We start from the raw sequence: 19,805 nt of genomic DNA on the forward strand, positions 1-19,805 counted from the left end.
TGAGAGCCCTGGGAAGAACAGCTCCCCAGATTTGGCTGGGAGATGATCAGTCTTTTCTGGAGAACAAGTTTTGTTCAGCACACTTTCATAGAATCATAGAATCATAGAGTTGGAAGAGACCGCAAGGGCCATCGAGTCCAACCCCCTGCCAAGCAGGAAACACCATCAGAGCACTCCTGACATATGGTTGTCAAGCCTCTGCTTAAAGACCTCCAAAGTAGGAGACTCCACCACACTCCTTGGCAGCAAATTCCACTGTCAAACAGCTCTTACTGTCAGGAAGTTCTTCCTAATGTTTAGGTGGAATCTTCTTTCTTGTAGTTTGGATCCATTGCTCCGTGTCCGCTTCTCTGGAGCAGCAGAAAACAACCTTTCTCCCTCCTCTATGTGACATCCTTTTATATATTTGAACATGGCTATCATATCACCCCTTAACCTCCTCTTCTCCAGGCTAAACATGCCCAGCTCCCTTAGCCGTTCCTCATAAGGCATCGTTGCTTTCACAAGCATGATTCCAGCAATCATTACAACCGCCATGGAAATCCCTGGAGAATCTCTGGATACTTTTGATGGCTACTTGTCCAGGATCAAAGGCAGCATGCCTCTGAATAGCAATTGCTGTGCATCATCGCTTGGCTCCTGGCCTCTCCCTGCACATCTGGTTGGTCACTGTGGGAAAGAGAATGCTGGGCTGGACTAGATAGGAACCCAGGAAGGATCCTCTTATGCCCTTAAGTTATTATGAATGGTGACATAAGGGAAAGTGCCAGTAGTTTATCTAAGGCCACCTGCTGCGCTCATGGATGAGCTGATATTTGAATGGAAGATTTCTGTTCCAGCTCATCCTTCTTAAGACTGTGCTTTTTGCCGCTGCTATTTCTATACCAACCGACTATACCAACATCACTTCAAAATATCATTGTCCTTCTGCATTCTGTAAGTGACCAGTTTTATTGCACGTGTGACGGATATGAAACATGAAAGTCACTGTCAGTATTGCAACTGGGACTGCAACAAACTGTTGTGGAACAGAGTGCTGCTGCTCAAAATTCCAGCTACTCCACTCCACCACAATACCTCTCCCACTCCAATATTCCTGTCTCCTCACCCCGGCAACAGACATGAGCAATTAGTACTCAAACCTCGCTATACACACCACGGATTTAGCTATCCAAACAGCTGGACCTGTGTGTACTCTAAACAATTAAGCAACCTTAAAATTTCCCATAGGAATCAATGGATATCATCAACTTGTTATGCAAACGTTCACCTAACAAATGATTTCCTGAAAACACATTGTGTTCAGGTAGTGAGATCTGTGTGTACTTCAGAGTAGTAGGAGCATAAATAATAATTTCATTCAGGGCCGTCTTAAGCATGTCCTGCGCCGTAGTGCAAATATCCCTCCGGCGCCCCCCCCAGCAACTCCAAAACAAGGGAGGGGGCGGTGGAAAATGTCCTCTGCCTCCCCAACCGCCCTGATCCCCAGCGTGGTGGTGACGATCAAGCAGGAAAACGTGCTGGCGGACATGCTCTCCAATGTCGGAGCGCCCGAGAAAGCAGCCCAGGAAGACTGCACACCGCCTTTTGCCAGGAAGCAGGAGGAAGACAACGATTGGGCCGTCTTTAGCTGATGCAGAGGCTTGGGAGGGAAGCTCCACGCAGCTTCTATCCTAAGCTTCTGCAGGGATCGTGCTCCTCCTGCGGAGGCTTGGGAAGGAAGCTGCACGCCCACCAGCCATATAGTTGGCGGGGTGCAGCTGGTGGGCATGCGGGGAAAGTGGAGGCTGCCGGCAAAGCCGTACAGCTCCCCCACTTGCTGGGGCACCCCTGAGAGGCCGGCGCCCTGGCGCAACGAACCACTAACACCAATGGGAAAGACGGCTCTGATTTCATTGATTTATCATGTTCAGGCCCTGAGTGCCATTTGGTTTTGTAACCAAAGACTACACCGAGCAAACATGCTTGGTTTATTGGTTAGAAATTGTCCTTTATTTGAGATCTGAAGATTCTTGGAGCAATCTCCCTACGGATACAAGAATACAGTGTTCCTGTTTAAAAGTGGTTTTACCATTGAACCTTTCCCTCTTTTTCCACAGAGAATGCAGAAAATGAGCAACATCTATGAATCAGCGGCCAATACTCTGGGGATCTTTAGTAGCCCATGTCTGACGAAGGTGGAACTGAGAGTCGCATGCAAAAGCATATCAGACAGAGATGCCCTCTCCAAGCCAGATCCTTGTGTCATCCTGAAAATGCAGTCGCATGGGCAGTGGTTTGAGGTAGGTGTCCAATTAAATGTATATTGGAGGCTTTATGTGTGTGCAGTTGACTTGATATCCTGCTGTACTACCCATTGCTGCTGAAAACTATGAATCAGTTCTCTAGGCTGCAATCCAGCAAGGCCCTTTGGGGAGTCTGGGGGTGCTAAGGGCTTACAGGCACCAATATGCTCTGCTTAGTTTTTGGGCGAGCATCAGCCCCTTTCTCCCCTTACTTTTGAATCCATCAGGGTTAGAAAGCGGCTTATAATATGACAAAAGGAATCTGCTGCTTGGTGGAAAAATAGGTTTTAAAAAATCCCCACTTCTAACTTATATACATCTTGGTAGAGGAAAAATAAAGATTTCTGCAAACTGTCTCACTAAAGCATTTCTGTAACTCATTGATTTCAAATGAGACTTAAGCTGAAATCAGGGAGGACTTAAGTGCTTTATTTTGCTTCAATTGTTCCTCCTATAGACCAACTTATTTGGATTATGTAAGGAATGATGGTGAGAGGAAGAATCAAGAGTGCAGTTCCTTTTGGAGATTTTATATTCCATGCACACTTATTTGATGGCCCAGTGTGCTCCGTGGGATTTATTTCCAAGTAGAAATGAATAGGGTTGCAATGCAAGAAGCTGTATTATTTCCCCAATGTTCCGAGTGATAAGAATACTGTATGCATGACCAAGAATGGAGAAGAATTTCATTTGGTCTGCACATTTAATTCACACCTCCTAGATTAATACACAGATCAGAACATACTTATCCTTCAGATTTTGCGCTTCTCCAGATTTCACAACACAATTCTTTGCTCAAAAACATTCACCCAAATGTGTTAAAATGTATATTTTAGGATGCATATTTATTTATTTATTTATTTATTTATTTATTTATTTATTTAAATGATATTTATTAGAGTTTTACAAACAATAAAAGGTTACAAAGTTAAAAATAGAAAATAAAGAAGAATAACAATAATAAAAGGGGGGAAAGATACAAAAATACAGAGACAAAATACATAAAAAGTGAAAAGAAAGTTAAAAAAGAAAAAAAGGAATCAATATTTCCATGTCTTATATTTCAGTTACTTGTTTCCTGACCTCCTCACACCCCCCTTTTTTGTATTTCAGTTCAAATAGTTAATTCAGCAAATCTTTAGGATGCATATTTAGAAATGTGCACATTAAGAAAAAATCCCAATCCAGTAACAGGAGCTGCATGAGGAATCCTGGGTGCTGGATTGGTAGCTAGGCAAAGCAAGGGAAACTTCCATTTGCATTCATAGCATGGCTCCCTATTTGGTAAGAACGTCTGTAAACGGGAGCCTTCCCCCCCCCCTTTTGTTGCAGCGAGTTTCCCAGAAGGAGGACATTCAACACCTTAAAAAGTTAATATTGCTTGCATTCTTAGTTCCCGAGACTGACTTCAAAAGGGAACTATTTCCTGCTTAACTCACAGGGCATTGAGATCTTGACCCAAGTGTTATGAAGCTAGGATCATATAATCCTATTGAAGTCACTTGGAAGTTTGATATTCTATTACATTCAATGGGAATGTGCAAAAACTCCCCTTCTGAAAAAGCAGAGTATATTTAGCATCTCTACTGTCCTTGGGACAGCTAAAGATCTGCCAGCCTTCACCTTGGCTTAGGGTGGGCTGGCTCATCTCCAGAGATCAAAGCTTTCGCTGTGCCCACTCTCCAGCTCTGGAAATCTAGCTCTGTAACTTCAACGCCACCCTGCCCCAACAGAGCTTGCCTTCACCACTATCAGGCATTTAGCTTCTGCTCTTCGCTGCCTCCTCCCTGCTAGATGCCCAGTACGTTTCCGAGCAGAATTAAAAGTGTTGGTGCTGACCTTTAAAACCCTAAACGGCCTCGGCCCAGTATGCCTGAAGGAGTGTCTCCACCCCCATCGTTCTGCCCAGACACTGAGGTCCAGCTCTGAGGGCCTTCTGGCGGTTCCCTCACGGCTAGGGTTACAGGGAACCAGGCAGAGGGCCTTCTTGGTAGTGGCGCCTGCCCTGTGGAACGCCCTCCCATCAGATGTCAAGGAAAGAAACAACTATAGTGGTACCTCTGGTTGCGAACGGGATCCGTTCCGGAGGCCCATTCACAACATGAGCAGAACACAACCCACAGCGGCACATCTGCATGCGCGGGTTGCGATTCACCGCTTCTGTGCATGCGCGTGACGTCATTTTGCACGTCTGCGCATGCGCGAGCAGCAAAGAGCAGCAAAACCCAGAAGTAACGTTACTTCCGGGTTGCCGCGGGACGCAACCTGAAAAAACGTATCATGGAGCAAACGTAACATGAGGTATGACTGTATCTGACTTTTAGAAGATACCTGAAGGCAGCCCTGTTTAGGGAAGTTTTTAATGTTTGATGTTTTATCGTGTTTTTAATATTCTGTTGGGAGCCACCCAGAGTGGCTGGGGAAACCCAGCCAGATGGACGGGCTATAAATAAAATAATAATAATAATAATAATAATAATAATAATAATAATAAATTATTTGACATACCCATGTGGATTATATAGCCGCCACTGCAGTCTGTGTATACTGCTTATCCCTGGCATTGCACTAACACCTCTTTCTGCAAGACTAAGACCACACTCCAATGAAGCAACATTGGGACCAAGTCCTGTATCATCTCCAGTCTTACATAATCCCCTCCCAGGGAATCACTCCCATGGGAGGCAGTGATGGCACTTGGATGGCTTCAAAAGAGGGTTAGACAAGTTCATGAAGGATGAGGCTGCTATCAAGGCTGTCTACCTTGATGGTTATGTTCTCTGTCAGAGGCAGTATGCTTCTGAATACCAGTTGTTTGAAACCACCACCAGAGGGGAATAATAATAATAATAATAATAATAATAATTTATTATTTATACCCTGCCCAGCCACTCTGGGCGGCTTCCAACAAAACACTAAAATACAATAACCTAGTAAACATGAAAAGCTTCCCTAAACAGGGCTGCCTTCTGATGTCTTCTAAAAGTTTGGTAGTTATTTTTCTCTTTGACATCCGGTGGGAGGGCGTTCCACAGGGCAGGTGCCACTACCAAGAAGGCCCTCTGCCTGGTTCCCTGTAACTTGGCTTCTCGCAGTGAGGGAACTGCCTTGGCTTCTCTCAGTGAGGGAACCGCCTTGGCTTCTCTCAGTGAGGGAACTGTAGTTTTGCCTCATACACACAGATTAGGTGGGTGGGGATACAGAAATGGACAGAATCCCCCAGCCTGTCATATAGGGCAATGGATAGTCACTCTGTGTCTTTGATAATCAGATACTCTTATTTCTCACAAGAAAGAGAGGCTCAGCATTGCCATATGCGATATCACCAACGTGTAAAATGACCTTTAAATTGGAAATTAATTTTAGGATAACAGGATTAAAAATAAAACCAACAGAATGGATTAATCACCGACAATAATTAAGGCTTATTCTGTTGTTACATAAGGTCACTCACTTCAAAACACATTAATTATGGAAACAAATTTCACAGCAAAATTTGCCAATAGCAAGAAAGAGTGGCTCTGGCATCTACCATATGTCTTACAAACATTCATAAATGTCTGCTGTTGCCTCTTAAACAATCGTACCTCCTCCCCTTAAAAATATGTATATTTGTACTAGCTGGTATGACACAAACATCTTGAAGTGTCTAGAAATGTGGCTGCAATTTCCCTTTTAAAAATACATGGGGTATGAGTTGCAGATCACAGCTGCAATCCTAACCACTTCTAATCACAAATAAGTCCCACTGAACAGTTACAGATAGGTAGCCGTGTTGGTCTGCCATAGTCAAAATAAAAAAATTATCTGAAAATAAAATAGTCAACCGTGTTGGTCTGCCATAGTCAAAATAAAAAAAGGTATCTGAAGAAGTGTGCATGCACACGAAAGCTCATACCAAGAACTAACTTAGTTGGTCTTTAAGGTGCTACTGGAAGGAATTTTTTTATTCCCACTGAACAGTGAGGCTTTTTCCCAGGTAAAAAGGAGTAGGATTGCAGACCAAGGCAGTGTCTCTTGGAGTTGACAAAAATGATGCATGGAATTCTCAAGCAAATACTCCAGATTTAAAATTAGCAGGTTACTTTTTTAAAATTGTCCCTATTATAAATGCTGTTGGATTTATAAGATGAGGGTAGATAAAGGTATAAAATACTTAATATCATGGGTTGTATTCAATTAAGTTTTACTCAGCGTAGACCTATGGACATTCATTTACTGAACTCAGTCACAGGTTGTGACATCCATCTGCCTTGGGATACAATGTAGGAATGCACCTTAGGTGGTGAGGTCTAAGTGTTGGAAGGTTGCAACGTCTGCTGTGGCCGTAGAGACTGATGTGGGAGAGACATGTTTTGTTGCAACTGGGGCAGATAAAGGAGTCCAGTTGTGCTGCTGCAGTTGCACCATGGCATTTCTTCTCTCTGCGATCATTTATTTATCACCCACCCTTTGCCCTAAGGTCCCAGGGTGGGTCTCCTCTGAGTAAAACTCTGTTGAATACCACCCAGTTGGGGTTGATGTTTTCTTGCAAAACATTAACTGCTGTGGTTTTTTTTAAAACTGTGGAGAGTTCATGCAAAAGAGATGCTTGAATATTTTGATATTGCAAACTCCTAAATGAAATGACTTGATTTGCAGCTCTCAGACCATAATGCAGTGGTTCTCACACTCCGCCCCCCCCCACCCGGGCCACAATTTTAGAATAAAAATTTGCTTGCGCCACACCAATTTTTTTATTGATAAGAAATATATTGGAAAACAGAAATAAACAACTCCCTTCAGTGCTTGATTTATAACAACTACTTTATAATATGATCATGGGACAGCCAGGAAAAAAATTTGTGGGGATGGGATTTGATGGTGATGCTGTATCCTTTCAGTGTTTTCTTGCTGGACAGCAATAGGTGCAGGTTAATTTGTTACACTGTGAAGCTGCTTGGGCTGCTCACTTTATCTGTCAACTACAAAGCAGGTTATTGAACTGCTGTCGGGAGATAATGCACAACACTCAAGAAAAAGCTTCAGGTTTACTACCAAAGAAATGATTGCATTTGAGGTGCGATATGAAAATAAGCTCAGATATGCCACAGTTGCAGAAACCCTGTATCACACGGCCAATGTAGTATACTGGATAGTGTTAGACTTTGAAGGCTTGTGGCTGATTCCAGCCGACTCCTAATCATGGATAGGGATAGGTTTGAAAGGAGCCTACTAGATGCTCGTGCTTCTATTGCTGCTTGGCCAGGGCTGAACTGATACTACCCTTGCTGGTACCTTTCCCAGGAAAATCAGAGGCTCACTATGTCAGGTTCCTACTGGAAGACTGGACAAAAGCTAGAACGTTAGCAGTGGCAAAGTTTTTATCGGTGGTTGCAAGAACAAATGAGCCCTATATTCTAAACAAAATGCTTGATTAACCTGGAGGTAGGCTGTATGAATTGTGTATTGATTTGTAATGATTTGTTGGGTCTCTGGACCGTAATAAAGATTGATTGATTGATCTATTGCTGCTTCTACCTTGGGTCAATGTCCTCAATCTTTTCCCACTGGGAACTAGGACTACAAGTCCCAGAAACCCTAGTGGGAAACTGATGCTTCCTAAGTAACATCGAGTGGGCACGGAGTGTCAGTTTGTGGTTCGAGGACCCGATCCCCGCGTAGTGGAATGAAAACACGAGGACACGTGATATAAGGTTAATGGGCAAGAAAAGGCCACAACTTTATTGATTACAGCAAGTGAAAAGGTATTGGCTTAGGCATTGGATTACGTCAGCTGACTCCACCCCCTCAGAGAGGGGTGAGTCTAAAACAGGGGGGTTTATTCACCAGAAGGTGGAGCCTGTTGATGCTAATCCAACTATAGGCTCTCCCCTGATGTCACCGAGGGCTGTGCCATGGCCTCCCGCCAAGCAGGCATCGGACAGAATACACAACCGCCAGATTCCTTTAACGGAATACCCAAAAATTGAAGGCAAAGGTGATGGCCACACCTAGCCCTTCGACACACCACAACACATTATTCCAATGCCTAACCTACCCACCAATACCACGAAAGTTGTGACGACTGCTACGAGGTAGGCAAAAAAACCAAAAAGCCTAATGCCAAATGGAAAAATTCCTACCAGCCCCCCCCCCCCGGACAACCAGGGCGACCAACCTAAGGTCCATAGCAAGGCCAAAAGAAAACTGAGACCCTGAGCTCTAAGGGAGTGGAGGGTGGGTGACTCGCAACGGGACGACGAAAAGTGAGGCCGGAAGGCTGGTGCCACAGCAATTTGGGCTGCTAAACACGCCCCCTTGCAGTCACCTGGTTGGATGCCTGCCCGTGGGCGTAGGCCAGCCAGGTGAATGGGAGGCAGGGGGCTAACGCCCCCCGTTTGAGGCGAAGTCCGGCTCCCGACCACAACCATTCCCCTCTCTTGCAGGAGGAGAGTCTTTCCCATTTGGGGATTCTGGGACTTGTGGTTCCAGTCCTCAGCAGGAAAAGGCCCTCTCTGGGGACTGGGAACACCCACCTCTGCCACTGGGGTACATTTAGGGGACATTGGGGCAGGGAGACGTAGTCAAAGAGGCAAGGGCAAGTGGCCTCAGTCCCCAGGAGAAGACTGCCCCAAGGAGAACATGCCACTAAGTCATGGTTTTGGAACCTTGAATCGAAGTGTGTTGGTGGGGTTGAGGCGGAAGTGAGGTGGGGACAGCTAGTGGTGGAATAAATTAAGTTTCTCTCGGTTTCTCATTTCTCCACCCTTAAGTTCAGCTCTCCACATTTCAACATCAGTTCGTGATTTATTTATTTTTAAGTCCTCATGAACATTCAACATTATTATTTTCCTGATAGACACTTTTAAGGCAATTTTGCCTGATATACACATTTTGCAAGCAGCTCCCCCTAATATTAGGCATTTTTGTATGCCAGTTTCGCCAATATTTGCATTGTTGTACACATTATTTATCCTGCCAACCTAGCAGTTCGAAAGCACGTCAAAGTGCAAGTAGATAAATAGGTACCGCTCCGGCGGGAAGGTAAACAGCGTTTCCGTGCGCTGCTCTGGTTTGCCAGAAGCGGCTTAGTCATGCTGGCCACATGACCCGGAAGCTGTACACCGGCTTCCTCGGCCAATAAAGCGAGATGAGCGCCGCAACCCCAGAGTCGTCCATGACTGGACCTAATGGTCAGGGGTCCCTTTACCTTTTTACCCTTTACACATTATTTAGTTGGGAAGTTGCTCTACAAAATTCAGAGAAGTGTGGATTTTAAAGGGTAGCTTGGGTTGGCTCTACGTTTGTTTCGGAATGTGCGAATTATGTAGGTTTCGTTAAAATTCTGAATCGAATTCCTCTCCCATCCCTAATATGGGAGTCACCTTGTGTGGTGGGGTGTGGGACCGTATTTGCTTCTCTGTTTTTATCCACCACTGGTACAAATGCAAGGCTGTGGATGAAAATGTTCTCAATGCTTCCTTACATTAGCGCTGCCCCTTTGATGCTTCTCTGGTGAGCTATTTTGTGTACGTACTTTTGTCTCACCCCCAAACAGATCAGCTCCCACCACGATATGTCTCCACTCTGCCCTTGTTATATCAGGCCTACACAACTTGTGATCCATCAAGCAGTCCACAAGCCACCCATGATGTCCTAACAGATGCTTGATAAAAAGTTGTGTAGGCCTGTTACATTTTTATTTTTTATTTTTGCTGTTGCCCAGAACTGAAAATAACAGTGGAGGTGTAAATGTCAAGCCCTTGGCAAGGCACTATAAATGGCTGGTTGAGTAAAGTTCAGCTTGATGGGTTACACAAGTTGTGTTTCAGGAGTGTGGTGATGCTGAAAGCAAGATAACGCTGAGCTTACCGTACCGAACAGACTTTCATCCATAGTTTGCTCGGCTTCTTCACATTTGTCTTGCAACACTAACCATTTGTTAATACAGATTTGTGCAGGGAATAATTTGCCGCATCCATCTATGCTGGCGTCGTGAAGTGACACAGCGAAGAACGTGCATTTTAGCAAATGCTTATTCTAGTAGATGAATCTAGATTGCCCCCCTGGATACACTAGAAAACATGATTTCCATTAAAACCAAAAACAGTAATTACTGCTCTAAAAGGTGGGTTTCCCTCCTTTTAAAAATGTTACTTGTCAGGAAAATGGGTTTTCTGTCCATTAGCTCACAGCTTGCAGATGCTGCCACATTAAATCAAATGTCTTCTTGAAATAGTCCTTTTAATGCAACCTCCCCACAGGAAACTTTTCATGTGGTGTCTGATTGAAACTGCAAATGTTAATGTCCCAAGTATAGCCCTGTCTGGTACTGTCAGTTCTGATCTTTCTCCCTCCCCCTTGTACTTTCCAAAGTTTTTTCTCAAGGCAGGGCACTATTAATTGATTGTACTTAACATCCCACCTTTCTTCTGTAGAACTGAGGGCAACTTGCATAGCATTCCCTGTGTTGCTTTTGCATGTTTTCATCCATGAATCAATTTCCCCCCGTTTCTGAATTAATCTGCACCTTTGGGGGGAAAGCAAACAAACCCTGCATATATTTAATTATGCATTTCTCCTCGCAAAATTATTTGTAACTGTATTTTGATACGTTGAGCTGAGAACTGTACTGTAAAATTTAGAGAAGTAAGAAATCTGAATGTACGCGTTCTGATCTATACGTTAGTCCAGGAGAGGTGCACTGAGTTCGTGTCTGAATTTGTGCAAGTCTGAATTGGCGGAGAGTGAATTCCTGAACACCTTACTTATTAGGCAGAGTATGAATGGGCTGTTTCTTTATGTTGGAGGACAGATGTTTTGTGTGTTGTGCAGCCTTCCTGAGCCCTTTAAGCTGATCGGCTGCCCTCAGGTACAGTGGGAGATGCTATCTTGTCATACTGAAGATTCAGTTTCCAGTTCAGTTGGCTTCGTTATGTGGAAGGCACCATCATTCTTCAGCTCAGGCAACAGAATACATTAAATAAATAAATAAGGCAACAAATTGTCTTGAACTGACCCTATTCCTCAAGCACCTCAATATTCAGTCAGTGTTCCAAGCCCTTTATGCACTAAACCACTTTAATAGACTTCCCCCTAAGAATTCTGGGGAGTGTGAGAGTTGTTAGGATATTCCTATTCTCCTCACAGAGCTTCAGTTTCACAGAACACTGGGAATTTTAGATGTATGAGCAGGGATAGGGTGTCAGGAGCTCAGCCTACACTTGAGTAGGACCCTGGTAGAGAAACATGCCCGACTGGCATGTTCCCTCCCTCCTGGTCAATCGTTCAGGAGCTTCAAAAGTTTTCTTCAGCCCGGACATCACAGCGACCAATGCTAACCGACACCGGCACACTTAGGGATCCACTGAGTTTGCGCAGTTCGTGTGACAGACCTCAGCAACTCAGCATTTTGGCTAATCTACTTTATTTGCATATAAACACACACGGAGCACTGCAACATGGCTCCCTCTCTCTCTAGCATTAGACAGCAAAGAGAAAAGAACAAAGGACAATAGTCCCACTTCACGGAACACAGCAACACAAACACCCTGTCTCTGTCACTTCCCACTCTGTGGAATCAAAACATATACCGTCATGTGCTAGACAAAAGTCCCATGACTGCAATCATGGAGCAGGAATTCTAACATAGGGGTCTCCTAACAACTCACAGCACCCTTAACAAACTACAGTTCCCAGAATCCTTTGGGGGAAATCATGACTATGTATGTGGTATGATGTTGCTTTAAATGCATAGTGGAGATGGGCTGGAAATAGACCTGCTGCTTTGAGCATGGTTGTATCATGTGCTGGGGCAACTACCTGTATTGATTTCAAAAATGTTCAGCATGGATGGTCCATAATGAACTACATTGGATTCAATTCGGCTCTGCCCCAAGTTCAAAGGCACTGTTTAGACATGGTCTAAACATGTACTCAAAGCAGTCTAGCTCTCAGACTTTGAAGCCGATAAATAAAATTGACTGTCATCTCTTTGGACCCATAAAAAAATATCAGCAAGCATCCTGTATTGTCTAATGGATGTATCTGAAGAAATACTCTGTCTTTCTTGAAACATTTTTATACAGAGTTGCATCCAGTTACTGAGTTTCTGCTGAAATCAATGGGCGACTAGCTTGACTTCAAACTTTTCCCACTGATTTCAATGGGAACTAAGTACCACTAACTTAGAATCATAGAATCTTAGAGTTGGAAGGGACCCAAGGGTCATCTAGTCCAGCCCCCTGCAATACAGGAATCTCAGCTAAAGCATCCATGACAGATGGCCATCCAACCTCTGTTTAAAAACATCCAAGGAAGGAGAGTCCATCACCTCTCATGGGAGTCTGTTCCACTGCCAAACAGCTCCTACTGTCAGAAACTTTTTCTGAATGTTTAGCCAGAATCTCCTTTCTTGTAATTTGAAGCCATTGGTTTGGGTCCTGTCCTCCAGAGCAGGAGAAAACAAGCATGCTCCCTCCTCTATGTGACAGCCCTTAAGATATTTGAAGATGGCTATCATGTCTCCTCTAAGTCTCCTCTTTTCTAGGCTAAACATACCCAGCACCTTCAAGCGTTTCTCATAAGGCTTAATCATCTTGGTTGCCCTCCTCTGCACACGTTCCAGCTTGCCAACACCCTTCTTGAATTGTGGTGCCCAGAATTGTACACAGTATTCCAGGTGTGGTCTGACTAAGAAGGTCGGCGGTTCGAATTCCCGCTGTGGGGTAACCTCCTGTTGCTCAATCCCAGCTCCTGCCAACCTAGCAGTTCGAAAGCACGCCAAAAAGTGCAAGTAGAGAAATAGGTACCACTCTGGCGGGAAGGTAAACGGCGTTTCCGTGCGCTGCTCTGGTTTGCCAGAAGTGGCTTAGTCATGCTGTACGCCGGGTCGCTCGGCCATTAAAGCAAGATGAGCGCCGCAACCCCAGAGTCATCTGCAACTGCACTTAACTCTCAGGGGTCCTTTACCTTTTTATTACTTCCCTTGATCTGGACACTATTCTTCTGTTGACCTAAGTCAGAGAATCTGAAAATACAGCATTATGTGAATGGGTAAAAGCAGGTAAATCATTTTAGAGTCCAGCACTCCACTGATAATAATAATAATATTGGTCACTGCCTTTGCAATGCATTGGGAGCTACTTGGATTCTTAGACTGTGCAGGCACATGTATAGACACGTACAGACAGCTTTCAAGGAAGTAGGAAGTCAACGAACCTGATTTTCCTATATAATTGGCAAATGAATTGTAACATACGTCGCAAGATTTTATGCTCTGCTGGAAGCAGTTCTTGTTGAAATCCATCTTAATTTTTTTCTAATGCCTTCAAACAATGCAAAAAATCTATTATACAGTTTATCGAAGCTTACAGGCTATGGATTGTTAGGAGGCATTCATAAAAGCTGCTGTGTCCTAGAAAGGGCTCCTGCTAGGTACTGCATTTTTCCATTTGAAAGTCTCAGTCTATGCTCTGAGAATTTATTATCAAAGATAAGAACCTGGCTTAGACCGGAATATGGGCATTGTGTAAATCTAAAATTAGCCATCATGACATCAGAGTTCTTTATCAGTCAAGTATGGCATCCCCCTTCCTATGAGTCATGGAATACAATAGAAACGGGCTTCTGAAAATGTGCTCCATCATCAAAAGTTCTTTATCTTTGTCTGACTGTTTCTCTGCCGTTGTTCAAGTGCAAATGTGCATTTGTGGGAATCACAGGAAGCTCTCTAATTTTAAATGGCTTAAGAGCTTGGCTACATGTAGAGATGCTCCTGGATTATGTTCAGCCTGCATTTTTAAGCTAACCAACCAGATTCACACCTACTGGACTAGGCATAGGCAAACTCGGCCCTTCAGATGTTTTGGGACTACAGCTCCCATCATCCTTGACCACTGGTCCTGTTAGCTAGGGATGATGGGAGTTGTAGTCCCAAAACATCTGGAGGGCTGAGTTTCCCTATGCCTGTACTGGACTAATAAGTAGAATGGAAAGCACTTATCCTTTGGTTGGATATTTCAGTCGGTAGAACATTAGACTCTTAATCTCCAGGTCGTGGGTTTGAGACCCATGTTGAGTGAAAAATTTCTGCATTGCAGGGGCTGGACTAGATGACCCTTAAATAGCACCAGAGATTGTCCCCTGGGGCACCCCATAGGATAGTTGCCAGGGGGCTGAAAGGCACTTTTCCAATGCTACGCTTGGGACTCAGTCCTGAAGGTAGGATTCATACCACTGTAATAAAGGTAAAGGTAAAGGGACCCCTGACCATTAGGTCCAGTCGTGGCCGACTCTGGGGTTGTGGCGCTCATCTCGCTTTATTGGCCAAGGGAGCCGGAGTACAGCTTCCGGGTCATGTGGCCAGCATGACTAAGCTGCTTCTGGCAAACCAGAGCAGCGCACGGAAATGCCGTTTACCTTCCCACCGGAGCGGTACCTATTTATCTACTTTCACTTTGAGTGCCTTCAAATTGCTAGGTTGGCAGGAGCAGGGACCGAGCAACGGGAGCTCAACCCGTCGCGGGGATTCGAACCACCGGCCTGGAAGAAGCGGACCGTTTGGATCCCTTCCAGTCAGGATTCAGGCCTCATCACGGGACTGAAACTGCCTTGGTCACACTGGTTGATGATCTCCGGCGGGCTAGGGACAAAGGTGAGAGCTGTTTCCTAGTTCTGCTGGATCTCTCAGCGGCCTTTGACACCATCGACCATAACATCCTTCTGGACCGTCTTGAGGGGTTAGGAGCTGGGGCACTGTCATACAGTGGTTCCGCTCCTTCCTCCTGGGCCGTGTTCAGAAAGTGGTGGTGGGGGATGAGTGTTCAGACCCCTGGGCTCTCACTTGTGGGGTACCTCAGGGTTCTGTCCTCTCCCCCATGCTTTTCAACATCTACATGCAGCCGCTGGGAGAGATCAGGGGGTTTGGGCTGGGTGTTCATCAGTATGCGGATGATACCCAGCTCTACCTCTCTTTCAAATCAGAACCAGTGAAGGCGGTGACAGTCCTGTGTGAGTGTCTGGAGGCGGTTGGAGGATGGATGGCGGCTAACAGATTGAGATTGAATCCTGACAAGACAGAAGTACTGTTTCTGGGGGACAGGAGGCGGGCAGGTGTGGAGGATTCCCTGGTCCTGAATGGGGTAACTGTGCCCCTGAAGGACCAGGTGCGCAGCCTGGGAGTCATTTTGGACTCACAGCTGTCCATGGAGGCACAGGTCAAATCTGTATCCAGGGCAGCTGTGTACCAGCTCCACCTGGTACGCAGGCTGAGACCCTATCTACCTGTGGACTGTCTCGCCAGAGTGGTGCATGCTCTGGTTATCTCCTGCTTGGACTATTGCAATGCGCTCTACGTGGGGCTACCTTTGAAGGTGACCCAGAAACTACAACTAATCCAGAACGCAGCAGCCAGACTGGTGACTGGGAGCGGCCACCGAGACCATATAACACCAGTCTTGAAAGACCTACATTGGCTCCCAGTACGTTTCCGAGCACAATTCAAAGTGTTGGTGCTGACCTTTAAAGCCCTAAACGGTCTTGGTCCAGTATACCTGAAGGAGCGTCTCCACCCCCATCGTTCTACCCGGACACTGAGGTCCAGCACTGAGGGCCTTCTGGCGGTTCCCTCGCTGCAAGAAGCCAAGTTACAGGGAACCAGGCAGAGGGCCTTCTCGGTAGTGGCACCCGCCCTGTGGAACGCCCTCCCACCAGATGTCAAAGTGAACAACAACTACCAGACTTTTAGAAGACATCTGAAAGCAGCCCTGTTTAGGGAAGCTTTTAATGTTTGATGTATCACAGTATTTTAATATTCTTTTGGAAGCCGCCCAGAGTGGCTGGGGAAACCCAGCCAGATGAGCGGGGTATAAATAATAAATAATAATAATAATAATAATAATAATAATAATAATTATTATTATTATTATTATTATTATTATTATTATTATTCTGATCAGCAAGTCCTAGGCTCTGTGGTTTAACCCACAGCGCCACCCGCGTCCCTGTAATACAGTGTAATACACCACAGCGCCAGTGTAATACAGTGCCCCAATTCCCATTCTCTGGAGCTAGTCTAGGAGGATATCATGGTTGATAGTATAAAATGCTAGTGAGGAATCAAGAAGCAAGAGCAAGGGTGCAGAGAACTCTGCAAAGGTCATCCATCAGGGCAACCAAGGGCAATTCAGTTCTATAGTCAGGCCTGGTTTATCCTTTGGTCAATTGTAGAGCACAAGTTTTTACAAGTGACAGGTCTGATGCATCCCCAGGGATCAGCTAGCAATTGGTTCAAAAGGCATCTGCGTGAGGCTTTGGAAAGGTGCTACCAGTCAGAGCAGGCAGTATTGGGCTAGATGGATGAGCAGTCTGACCCAGAATGAGACGGCTTCCTGTGGTCCAGCTAAATGGATTTTGGATAGCAAGCCTAGGAAGGGCCTCCAATGAGATACTGGAGAGCAATTGCCTACCAGAGAAGACAGCACTGGGCTAGATTAATCAATGCTTTGGGAGTGTGTGGAATAGACGGTCGTGTATTTATATGCTGACTGACCCCATTTTATCCCAGTGGTGCTTAAAATTTAAATGGTAGATAAGTGCTCTGGATGAAATGGTTTGTCAAAGCACACAGCTCCTTGTGTTAGGCATCTGAAATATTTCACCTAAATACCATCCTAACTGTGCTGTTTGAGAGTGTGAGCTGTTTGTTGTTGTGAGTAGAGAAGTGTACAGGTTATATATAAATGTGGCAGGGTAGGATTCAGAGAAACAGGAATTTATTCTTGGTTTGCAAAACACTGAAACTATATCTTTTGCTGCTGTACAGGAAGGGAGTCGTACAAAATATGTTTTTGGTTTAAACTAGACAGAAGGTAGAATCTGAGCTGGAGATTTTATCATTTCTCAGATAATCACATTTGGGGTTACCACCTTATTTTACTTCTCCTAATCCTGTGCTTTCAACCATCAACAGCTGCTTCTAGCATGGCAAAACCTCTCTTTTTGTGTCCTGATCTGCTCTTAAAGGTGCAGGAAGAGGGTTGGTTTTTTAAAAAAGGGAAAGGAAGGAAAGTGGCATCACTTTAAGCCGTTGCCTAAAAATACACTTTGGTTTTATTAGCAGGAGACCACTGAAAGTGTTAATTTTTCTAAGTGTTGCCTTTTAGAGTGGGCCTTCAAGCAAGGAGTTGTTACATGTCCAAAGACTTTCCACATATAAATTTCTTTGTCTAATTCTCAGTCTTTTTCTAAAACTGTGAATATTTATTGGACTATTATCTCTTTTACAAGAGTGGGGGGAATTAAGCTGGTTGGTTTTTAATGAATGCCAAATATTAAAGTAATTGTCCCTTTATCACCTTGCAGCTTTTCCTTGTTTCTCAATTTAATGCATTGTATTCTTCAAGTAGCCTAATCAACCACTTGAATAGATGGAAATGAATTTTGCAGAGATACAGAAATATTGGGTTCTTTTAGGCCAGAGGTCCCCTGGCAGTGTTCTTAAAACACACACACACACTGTTCCACTTGCATTATTGAAGACAGATTTCACTTTCTGACGATTTCTGTCTGAATTTCCTGCTCTTGTAATTAGATTATCCGTTTGGAAGTCTAGAGCCTCAGTTCTTATTTTTTTTAAGGGATGCACACATGTTGTTGAAACAGGTGGGCTGTATTTTTCCAGCAATCAACAGATGAAAGATTCTCCCATCTCTGAAAAACCAAAAAATATTATAAATGCAAGGATAATACAGGCAGTGACCATGCTAAAGGTAAAGGGACCCCTGATCATTAGGTCCAGTCGTGACCAACTCTGGCGTTGTGGCGCTCACCTTGCGAGGGAGCCGGCATACAGCTTCCAGGTCATGTGGCCATCATGACTAAGCCGCTTCTGGCGGACCAGAGCAGCGCACGGAAACGCCGTTTACCTCCTTGCCGGAGTGGTACCTATTTATCTACTTGCACTTTGATGTGCTTTCGAACTGCTGGGTTGGCAGGACCAGGGACCGAGCAATGGGAACTTATTAAGGGTGCTGAAAGTTGTTAGGATACCCTTGTTCTCATCAAAGAGCTACAATTGCCAGAGTTCCCTGGGGAGAGATATTACCTGTTAAACCACGCTGGGAATTGTAGCTCTGTGAAGAGAATGAAGTCTCCTAACAACTGTCAGCACCCTTAACATTCTACAACTCCCAGAACAGGGGGAAGCCTTGACTGTGTAAAGTGGTATCATGAAGCTTTAAATGTATAATGCATATTGGGTCCAAATTCTAGATAAGGAAGTGGTCTTGTGGACACAGACTGCTTGGGCTGCTTTCAAACAGGATATTAGAAGTTTGTTCTTGCCTGTAAGTTTGGTAGCTGTGAAGTCCTACTTTACTGAGGACAAGCCTCTATTTGAAGGCTTACACTCTATGAATGCCTGATCCAAGTATGTTTTAAAGATAATAAGGAATGGCAGGGACTCTGAAATTTCCCATCAAAAATTAGCAATTGGATTTCCAACTGAGCACACGCTTCCCTTTATTTATTTATTTATTTACAGTGGTACCTCAGGTTACATACGCTTCAGGTTACATACGCTTCAGGATACAGACTCCGCTAACCCAGAAATAGTACCTTGGGTTAAGAACTTTGCTTCAGGATGAGAACAGAAATCGTGCTCCAGCGGCACGGCGGCAGCAGGAGGCCCCATTAGCTAAAGTGGTGCTTCAGGTTAAGAGCAGTTTCAGGTTAAGAACGGACCTCCGGAACGAATTAAGTACTTAACCCAAGGTACCACTGTATTTGGATGCGGGTGGCGCTGTGGGTTAAACCATAGCACCTAGGACTTGCCCATCAGAAGGTCGGCGGTTCGAATCCCTGCAACAGGGTGAGCTCCCATTGCTTGGTCCCTGCTCCTGCCAACCTAGCAGTTCGAAAGCACGTCAGAGTGCAAGTAGATAAATAGGTACCGCTCCAGCAGGAAGGTAAACGGCGTTTCCGTGCGCTGCTCTGGTTTGCCAGAAGCGTCTTAGTCATGCTGGCCACATGACCCGGAAGCTGTATGCCGGCTCCTTCGGCCAATAAAGCGAGATGAGCGTCGCAACCCCAGAGTCGTCCGCGACTGGACCTAATGGTCAGGGGTCCCTTTACTTTTACCTTTGCCACTGTATTTGCTTAAATAATTTACAGGTCACTTTTCTACCTAGAGAGCATCATGTTGGCTTCTCCTGGATTACAGATTGTACAGGAGCTGCATAATATTGTCCACCTAGTCACAAGGACATAAAAATAGTGCTCCTGGTTCAGGCCGATGGCCAATCTATTCCAGCATTCTGTTCTCACAGTGGCATGTGGGAAACCTGAAAGCAGGATTGAAATGAAGCCGAGTAGTTGCGGGCAGACCGAAGCCCCTTAATTTTGGTTTCCATCTCAGAACCCCATTGTTATTCAACAGAGGATGTTTATTCAGTTAGATGTACTTTCCCAACCCATCTGAAATACTTGGGGAGAGGCATTTGAAATCCCATTTGCCTTATGAGGAATAAAAGAGATCCT

General features: G+C 44.8%; 2 protein-coding genes across 6 annotated transcripts in view; one reads left to right on the plus strand and one right to left on the minus strand.

The window, feature by feature from the left end:
• LOC309515333 (prostatic acid phosphatase-like) overlaps positions 1-19,805 on the minus strand; it is a 264,606-nt gene that overhangs the window by 212,829 nt on the left and 31,972 nt on the right. The window lies entirely within an intron of this gene.
• Positions 1-19,805, plus strand: part of CPNE4 (copine 4) — a 259,861-nt gene that overhangs the window by 126,825 nt on the left and 113,231 nt on the right. For all 5 annotated transcript variants that reach the window (XM_082193044.1, XM_082193043.1, XM_082193041.1 and 2 more), the window contains one exon: positions 2,100-2,282. In XM_082193044.1, the coding sequence (XP_082049170.1) occupies positions 2,103-2,282 (180 nt within the window). In that variant the 5' untranslated portion in view covers positions 2,100-2,102. The remainder of the gene's footprint in view (positions 1-2,099; positions 2,283-19,805) is intronic.

This window comes from Podarcis vaucheri (assembly GCF_965113315.1).
Source record: "Podarcis vaucheri genome assembly, chromosome: 12".
In the NCBI taxonomy this organism is placed as follows: domain Eukaryota; kingdom Metazoa; phylum Chordata; class Lepidosauria; order Squamata; family Lacertidae; genus Podarcis; species Podarcis vaucheri.